The sequence below is a fragment of the Xenopus laevis genome, chromosome 7L, assembly GCF_017654675.1.
Source record: "Xenopus laevis strain J_2021 chromosome 7L, Xenopus_laevis_v10.1, whole genome shotgun sequence".
Taxonomy (NCBI): Eukaryota; Metazoa; Chordata; class Amphibia; order Anura; family Pipidae; genus Xenopus; species Xenopus laevis.
In genome coordinates this window covers 96,699,648-96,709,378 of record NC_054383.1, presented here as the reverse complement: position 1 = coordinate 96,709,378, position 9,731 = coordinate 96,699,648, and the positions used below count along the sequence as shown (strand labels likewise).

The window sequence follows — 9,731 nt, the reverse complement described above, 5'->3', positions numbered from 1 at the left end:
TTTTCAATTTCAGCAATCTAGTTACTAGGGTCCAGAATACCCTAGCAACCATGCGTTTGTTTGAAAAAGAGACTGGAATATGAATAGTAGAGGGCCTGAATAGAAAGATTGGTATACAAAGTAGTAATAACAATACATTTGCAGCCTTACAGAACATTTGTTTTTAAATGGGGTCGCTGACCCCCATTTAAAAGCTGAAAATAGTCCATAAAGAACCATAAGAAGAACCATAAAAAGTCAAAAGTAAAAATAAATGGCAATTGAAAAGTTGCTTAGAATTAGCCATTCTATAGTATATTTAAAGTTAATTTAAAGGTGAACCACCCCTTAAAGCAAATAAATCTGGATCCATTGGTAACTGAAATGAAATGAAAACATGTAGGCCAATTGAAATGTTGCTTAGAATTAGCATATTAAAAGTTAACTTAAAGGTGAACCACCGATTTAAGTATGGATAAATTGGCAACTGATTTACAATTCCTATTATCCCATTTAGTATTTTATACAAGCTCTAATGTAATGGTGTTCTGTTATTTTCTATCGCATTAAGAGATTCAGAAGGCTTTCATATGAGCAACAGACCAAGCCAAGGCTAGCACATACCTACAATCTCATCAAATGGTAGTCATATTATGCATAGGTTATTGGTGTTTCTGATTTGGATTGCCATAAAAAGGTGCTATTCCAGTTTAAAATACAGTTATTTCAACATTTGTGCACAGTAAAAAGTGCTGGCACTTTAGTAAATTTTGATTTCAGCACATATACTGTAAAATTATCCGCTAACAAGAGTATAATTACAGCGTAACTCCTGTATAATAAAAAAATTTTTCAGTTGTTCACCAGATGGTTTATTCATTGTTATAATTCCACCAGCAATGAAGGAATGTCTAGTTACTATCAACATCTAGAGAACAGTCTGGATTAGGTAATAACATTCCTGAATGGTTACTAGCATGATTGGCATTATAATTAAGGATACATTTCAGGCCACTAGCTAGAAAAGCAGATTTTCAAAAACTATTTTACAGTTCCACTCAACACAAAAAAATAGAATAGGGCAGGGATTTTAGGGAGCCTGCAGGTGTAAAGTATATCGAGCAAGGTTTATGATATCAGAATGGTGGTGCAATTACTGCCTTGTAATGTTTGGGTCCTTGGTTTTATACAGGCAAGTTAATTGGCTTCTGATAATTGTGAATGTGTGAGGGACTTTGATTCTAAACTCCACTAGGGTAAAGGCTAATGTAAACAATGTATAATCTCTGCAGCATATGTCAGTGCTATATAAGTATAGATAGTAATAAAACATGCATGAAAATGTTTGTGTTGGACTACACTTGAATCAACTTACCTGAGCTCCGATCTTTCACCTTCTATTGTATTGTAAGTGACTTTGTAAAACGGTATTAAGAGTTGACCTGAAGACGCAATCAGTTCGGTCAGTGGGGCCTTGTCACTTTCTACAGGCAGATGATCCTATTTGAGAGTTGACTTTGGTCACTGATGATTAGATCCAATCGTATAGTAGTTGAGCAAGCACTCAAAAGACCAAACTTTTCGACAGGTTTTATGTTTAGGGGTTAATAACTAAACTCCGAATGCAAAAATCACGAAAAAATTTTGATTTTTTTCAAATAAAATCAGACTTTTAAAAAAAAATCACAAATTTTTCAGAATTTATTAAACCCTGAGGATGGAAAAGTCTGAATCTGAAAATCTGGCATCTCAGACGTGTCGAGGTTGCATATAAGTCAATGGGAGAAGTCCCAATGATTTTTTGATGTGCACTGGGTTTTGTTCAATACCCCCAAGTTTTCTGAGTTTTCGGGTGAAAATTCCAAAAAAACCTTAAAAATCTGAATTTTTCCCGCAAAGGTAATTTTCGGGAAGATGTAATAAAAATAAGCGTAAAAAACCTGAGTGGATTTGATCGGAGTTTGTAGCAGAAAATATTGAGATAAATTTGGACTTTGATAAATAAACCCCCAAATCTTAGGGCTCTTACACACGGCCGTTCCGACCTGCGCTCCCCTGCGTTCCGTTTGTTGGCGTTCAGCCGCAGGGGAGCGCAGGAATAGACGCAAGTCATTATTTGAAATGGGGCTGTACTCACTCAGGCGCGTGTAGGCGCCGAACGCAGGAAAAATGCAGCATGTTGCGTCTGAACCTGCGTTCGGTGCCTACACGCGCCTGAGTGAGTACAGCCCCATTTCAAATCATTACTTGCGTCTATTCCTGCGCTCCCCTGCGGCTGAACGCCAACAAACGGAACGCAGGGGAGCGCAGGTCGGAACGGCCGTGTGTAAGAGCCCTTAGGCTCAGGCTTGATTGTCTCAGACTTGCTCAACTACTATATCGTTGGATCCACTCCCCTAGCTGAAGGCTCAGTGTGGTGCACCTGGTTCTCTTCCCACCTCATTTGGACCCTTTTTCTTGTGTAATTCACTGATAATTAGCTGAATGGTTGTTTCAAGGCCAACCCACACAGAAATGCTCAGCTCATGTGGTTGTGGTTAAATAAATTTTGTGTCAGTTTGCCAAAAAGTGAAAGGTTATGTGCACGGTTCACTTTAAAAGACAACTAATCTTCATTTTATTTTCCAATTGTAAAAAAAGTGCTCATGCCTGAAGCACTTCCTTGTGTGCAGTGCTTTGTATTCAGCAAAAAATAAAAACAATCACATTGTAAATGAGTCCACTTCCTTTTCCCAAAAAATAAAGATGAATGAAGTGGGCTTAGAAACCAAGGGGCATGTTCTACTGCACTAGCAATGTAGGCCATAAAAGGCCCTTTCTATAACAAGAAACTACCTTCACAGCCTGTGAAGAAATACATTAAAGCTATACTAGTACAGGAATTCTCCTGGATATGCATGAATTGAGTCTTCCATCAGTGGAAAATATGGTAGTCAGGCTTTTTTGTTTAATGCAAATATTTATTTGTATCTTTTAACATTAGTAGTTAATGTCTCCCTATAAAAATTCAAAACAATGTGGGTAAGTTTCATGGGTGAACTTTATACAAACAAATGATGGTAAAATTGAAAGAATAATACAATATCAATATTTATGTTCTATGTCCTCGATATAGAAGATAAACTATTTTGGAGGATTGTGCAATGAAGCTGTGAGTAAGGTGGTATTTTCTTACTAGATGTGAATAAATACTTCTCATCAATTCAATATAGTGGGTCATTTATCAACACTGTTCCCTCTAATATAAGTCATATGTGCAGAACAATCACTCTTGCATATTTTTTAAAGATTGTGTGTACAGAGTGGTGGATTATTGCCAGACTATTGTCAGAATATTGTCAGACTCGCCTGCCGTTGTGGGCCCAGGCCCTTGCGGACTCACAGTCTAGGCTGATTCTCATCACTCTTTTCTACCATAGATGCATGTAATGCCTCCATTCTGTGTATATAAGAGTGGGCCCTGGATGTATTGTAAAGTTATTTGGTGGGTCCTAGGAGGCCCAGTTTAATCTTGCTGCTAATGTTAAATCATATTTGTCCACCCAAATTTTTCTTTGGACTTCACTATTTGATGTGTGTGCACGAGTCATAGGCGCACAGATGAGTGTGCACACTAAACAGAACTTTGCCTTTGGTGGAGAAGGTCACTTCTGCATCTGTACCTGCTTCATTAGTTTGGGTATCAGAGCTTTAATACCTTAAAACAGTTGACCAGCCTAAACCTCTTTTATTATCCACTGGGCATCTATATATCAGTTTTTGCACCAATGTATATTATTGGGTTATCAGGAAGCTGTAATGAAGCATCATTGATATGAATAAGTCATAAGCACAGAATTAGTACATGATTAAAGGGGTAATAAACACCTGCATTCCACATACGTCTAATAAATGCATTATAAGGTATTGTACACATTACTAAAAAATATATATTTAAATGTATCTTATCTAGACGACTTTCTATATTGGTCACAACGGGGTATCAAATTTCTGGGCGACCTTCTAATAAATAACACCTTCCTGTCGTTTCAAGAGCTCCAGGACAAATGTGCTCCACTTCACACTCCCTTGTTTAGATACTTCCAAATCCGTCAACTATTCAGGGCACAGTTTGGAACTCTTTCCCCGGTGTTGACTACATTGGCAATGGAAGAGTCCCTGGCGGTAGGGCAACCCACCAAACTGATATCTAAACTCTACCACAACTTATTAGCAAGTATCCCCCCTCCATTCCACAAGGCACAAAGTAAATGGCAATTACTTGTACCAGAGCTCACCCAGGAGGACTGGGAGGAAGCAACAGAGTCAATATATATCGGCTTAATATCCGTGAGAGATAAACTGATTCAATACAAGACATTCCATCAGGTATATACAACCCCAATGAAACTTAAGGCTATGGGTTAAGGAAATAACGACAATTGCCCTAGATGTGGTGAAATGGCAGCAAACTTCTTACACATGATCTGGGCCTGCCCGATAATAAAAGCCTATTGGTCTCTGGTAATGACTGCCCTAGCAACTACCCTAGATTTTCCACTGGTGAACTCACCTCAGGTATGCCTACTGGGGATAGTGGACCAATTAGTACCTACTGTCCCTGCAAGAACTAGGTTTCGAGTTTTGTTATACTATGCTAAAAAATGTGTTATTATGCATTGGATGGGGCCCACCCCTCCCACCGTGGACTCCTGGATAAAATTAGTCGACGAGGCTATTCCCATGATTAAGCTTACGCATGAAACTAGAGGCACAACCCGTAAATTTGATAAGATATGGAGCCCATGGTGGGAGTCGGGGCCGGGCTTGCGATCAAGGGATGCAAGGGAATAAAAGGCCCTCTGATGACTCTGACACAAGTAAGCCAGTGGTATGATCCAAAAGAGAGAACGTATATGTACCAATTACGCTACGATAACGACATTGACACAAGATTGTAATAAAACTGTTTAATGTTTGTAAATGTTTTATATGTTTAAACGAATAAAGCATTACCTTTAAAAAAAAAAAAATGTATCTTAAATATAAATGGGCAGAACCTATATTTGATACCGATTTATCGGCAATATTTTGAATGAATAGTCCTCTGACTCCCCGTCTGACTCTTAGGGGCTGATTTATTAATTTTTTCATTTCCCCAAATCAAACCTTTTCCTCTAAAAGAATGAATTGGAATAATTACTCTAAAACATAAAAGATTTGGAATTAAATGAATGTAAAAACCATGAAAACCATGAAAAAAAATCTAATATAAATCTTCCCTATTTAAAAGATTGGCAAGGTCATATAGAAATCAGTGGGAACTGTCCTCTTTCTTGGCTTTGAGCGTGTAGAAGTTTTTGGGGGGATTTTAATTTGTAATCGTACAAAAATTCTTACATAAACAAGGATTTTTCTGTTTTGATATTCTTATTCAGATTTGTTCTGCTTTTGTGTTAGTGCTTGCTTTTTATATGCAGATCTTATAATAAATAAGTAGACATTTGTGGTTTTTCAAAATGTGAGTCCAGTCAAAGTTAAAAAAACATCTACAAATTTACTTGTTCGAATTTTAATAAATAAGGCCCTACGTTGCGGTGTATTCCTACAGTCCATAAAAAGTGAGTTTAATTTTGAATCAGGTCCTCCATGAATTATTCACACTTTTCCGTATAAACATGGAGCCACCAAGAAGAGGTTTTTCACTTTGCGATGACTATAGTAAAATACACAAAACAAACCTACATTTATGCCATGTTTTAATGATAGTGATTCCTTTGCAGTGACCTTCCACCAAACCCACAGAAGCTGAAAAGCAGCAATAATGACTACTGGCAGTTATATTTTAAAGCACTCACAGAAGGTACTTATCTGGACTTCACAAATTCTTAATTTCAGGGTATATACTGTAAAACGTAGACATATCTTTGATCTTTAAAGATGTTTCTTTTTCATTGTGACTTACTAAGTGCTGAAGGTTGCAGCGTTATTCACTTCTTTCACAAATTCACAATTGACTTCATAGTGGTAAAGAAGAGGGTAAGGCATGGTAATACATATTACCATTGCCCATTAATTAAATATTTAATTGCAGTTGTTTTATTGAAAATCAATGATAAATGCACCCCTGATTTCAGATTTACAAAATTTACAGACAAACATTTTAAAAAAGATCTCATTGTATTCATAGGACTTTGGGTGCAATTGTGGCCACTGACACAAGGGAGCCATGGAATAATCATTAGCAGTGTTGGACTGGCCCACCGGGATACCAGGAAAACTCCTGGTGGGCCAAGGTGTCAGTGGCCCTCATGCTGCTAAATTTTTGGCCTATTTCATGGTCATTCCCTATTTCTATGAGAACAAAGAGGCTAAATAGATGGAATAATTGATTATAGTATGTAAAGAAAACAGACTAGGAGAATAGAGGTTGATTGAGTAGATGAAGAATAATAGTACTAAAAGTGGCCCCTGGTCTAAGGTTTTATGGTGGGCCCCTGGTCTAAGGTTTTTGGGTGGACCCCTGGTGTCCCAGTCCGACACTGATCATTAGCCTTGATATGGCAGTTATTCTAGAGTTCCCTTTAGAACAGGTTACATAAGTGGCTGCTACTGATTTGCACCACCTGAATCTGAGGCTAATGCACATGCACCAAAACACACACTTATCTATGCAGTAAATGGCAATTTGCATTTTTTAAGTAAAATAAATCAAATTTAGTGCAGAAATTTGGTCCACTTGTTGGTTTTCAATAAGATCGTTTTACACCATGTAAAGCTCTTTGCTGAGATTGCATTTGGGTGATAAAATAACATAAACACATTATGAGGATTGCAATTTGAAAGGATCCTAAGTATTAATTATAGAACCAGGCAGATGTATAAAAACGCAATTGTTGCATTACAGGGCTCCCGTACACGACAGAAAACTCAGCCGTGCAACTTATGCAGCAAAGAAGGCTAGTGTGCTAAGCTCATGTACTTGGAAAACATGGATCAGATTTTATTGCTGTACATGAACATGTCAGCTTAGAATTGAAAATGAATGTGTCATGTGGCACCGTGTTGAGCCAAATGTATTCATGCATTAAAGATGCTACACACCCATCAGCAGCATTCCTTAACCTTTTAGTATGGGATCCATTACTGTTACCAAAATGTTTTGTATAATATATGATTTATTGCATTGTAATAGTTCAGGTATGGGGCCTGTTACCCAGAAAGCTCAGATATAGCTTTATATTTTAATGCAACCAAAATGTCTTTATTGTTGACTGATTTCTCTGCTTTCAGTACATTGTAGTTGATATTAACTATACTAGTATTAATCCTCACTGGTAATAAAAGGCACGGTTCTCCATATATAACAGAAAGATCCTTTATTTGGAAAACCCCAGGAACCAAGTATTACAGATAATAGATACTGTACCTTTATTGTCCATACATTTAATTTATTATTTTGAATAAGCTGTGATATTGACTGCGTAACAGCAATGGCATACAGGTTGATTTAAGATGCTTTATTGCCCAGTAGCTCAGGAGGTGGAAAGAAAATGCCTGACTTGCTTCTTGATGCCTAGGACAATCACCTGAAAGCAGTTGGGCAAGTACTCGAGAGGCAATTTAAAATGCAGACTGCCATGTTTCCAAAGCACCAAAACACCTCAAATCTTCCTGTGTGCCGTTGCCCTTAAACAGTGAAATTTCCACCTCCAACAACAACTTTGAAATAGCTTAGGCTACTGTCACACTGGGCTGAAACTCGGTCTGCTAAAAAACGCAGCCCCTTGCACCCAGATTGATTGCATCGGGCCAGGTACAGACACACATGGTGGATTTTGGCACCGAAATGCAAACACTTGTGTTTCGAAATCCAACGCATGCGCCTGCACCCGGGCTCATGCAATGGATTCAGTTGCAGGCAAGATAAGGGACTGCTTCCAACGTAGGGGCTGATTCTCGTTCCGCATTTTTCAGCAGGCCGAGTTTCAGCCCTGTGTAACATTAGCCTTATAGGGATCATTGTGGCACATCCTAAACAACATGAAGACTGTCTTTGGGGCCACTCACCCTAGGTTTAGAACACCTGCATGAAATTAGATTTTTGTTTTATGATAGTTTCACTTCACTTGATTAAAACTTGTAAATAGAAAATAAAACTTTTTTCTTTTTATCCTGATAGTAAGGAATGTCACATACAATGTTGCCTGCTGTTTATATACAATTATAGAAAAGCAGTAATTAAGCCATCATTACAAAACTTCTATGGTAACTAGGTAACCAGAAGGTGAATTATATTCTTAAATCCTGTGCTTTATAGAAGAAACTCACTAAAAATGTCCTTGAAATAGTTGCTGCCACTGGTCTCGGGCCAAAATAATCACCATATCTACATGCTCTGCAACAAGAAAACAGCTAATGCAGGAAAGCAACCAACAGCTTAAGTGGAAATAATGGGGAATCCTCATTTCTTCTTCTTAAATGAAGTGTAAGCTCCTGGGCCAGCCAGCAGCGAAGTTCTTGTTTTCTTTATTTACAATATTCTTTCCGAAGCTCTGTTAGGAGAGAATATAAATAACATTTGCTGAATTCTCCAGAATTTAATATACTGTACTTGCCTTTTCGGACTGGGCTAAATTGGTCCAAACAGATAAAGTGATGTTAAAGGGTCCATCACAAAACTACCTGCCCACTAGAGTTAATATATATAATGCACTGATAGTAAAAGATTTCTTGTCTCCCTGTTTTTTCTCTTACCTATTTTGTTATTACTTTTTTGTTATTGTTTCTCCTAGGTTATTCTTTTTTTATTATTGCCTTAAGATCTTCATTCCTCACCACAGGGAGAACAAAGACTGTTCTTGCTGCTGCACCTGCCAATCATGACCTGTCGCTTATTCATATTGTAGAGCCCAGGGGCCTTTGAGAGTGATGTTCAACACAGAATGAGCAACCTGTCTATTTACAGGCAGGTCTGTTCATTTTGCTGTTAATCAGAACTGAAGCTAATCCCAGCAATAATGTAACAACAGAAAGACTTCCCAGAAGGGCATTGGCTGTAGCAGCTAAGGAAGGACAAATTTATTAATACCCTTGGATTGGAAATATTAGGTTTTGGATACGCAGGTGTCTGGAAACTTTTGGCCGTATAGTGTATATATGTATTCCATTCCGTTAGCTGCCATATATCATAATATATTAGGCTGACTTTTGAGTCTTTTGGGCAGATTAGCCAGTTAGTTCCAAATCTGTTATGGGCAAATGAGTGACAAATGAAGTGCTCACTGGATTTTCTTATGAATTTTATAATGTACCTTCCATTATCATCCAAGAGGAGTAGCAGTATGGTAGCATGTGCACTGAATCGATTCTCCTGCTAGAGAATGATTTATGTTATGTATTTACTCAATGTTCTTAGCAAAATACAGTGGGTGTAAGCCACACTTAGGGGCAGATTTATCAAGGGTCGAATTTCGAAGTGAAAAAACTTAGAAATTCAACCATTGAATTGAAAAATTCGATAGTCAAAGGTTTTTTTTGTTTAAATTTAGCTGTTTTCGATCGAATTAAAATCGTTCGATCGTAGAAATAGTTTGAATCGAATGATTCGAACAATTTAATCGAATGAACGAACGATTTCCAAAAAAAAACGTCGACTTCTAGGTTCTAGGAGGTCCCCATAGGCTAACATAGCAATTCGGCAGGTTTAAGGTGGCTAAGTCTAAGTTTTTTAAAGAGAAAAAGTCGAATTTGGCCTATTTGATGGTCGAAGT

General features: G+C 37.7%; 1 protein-coding gene across 1 annotated transcript in view; it reads right to left on the bottom strand.

Moving 5' to 3' along the window:
* Positions 1–7,322: 7,322 nt before the first annotated feature.
* Positions 7,323–9,731, bottom strand: part of mxra8.L (matrix-remodelling associated 8 L homeolog) — a 35,157-nt gene continuing 32,748 nt past the window's right edge. The window contains exon 10 of the mRNA XM_018226033.2: positions 7,323–8,513. Coding sequence (XP_018081522.1) covers positions 8,488–8,513 — 26 coding nt within the window. The 3' untranslated portion in view covers positions 7,323–8,487. The remainder of the gene's footprint in view (positions 8,514–9,731) is intronic.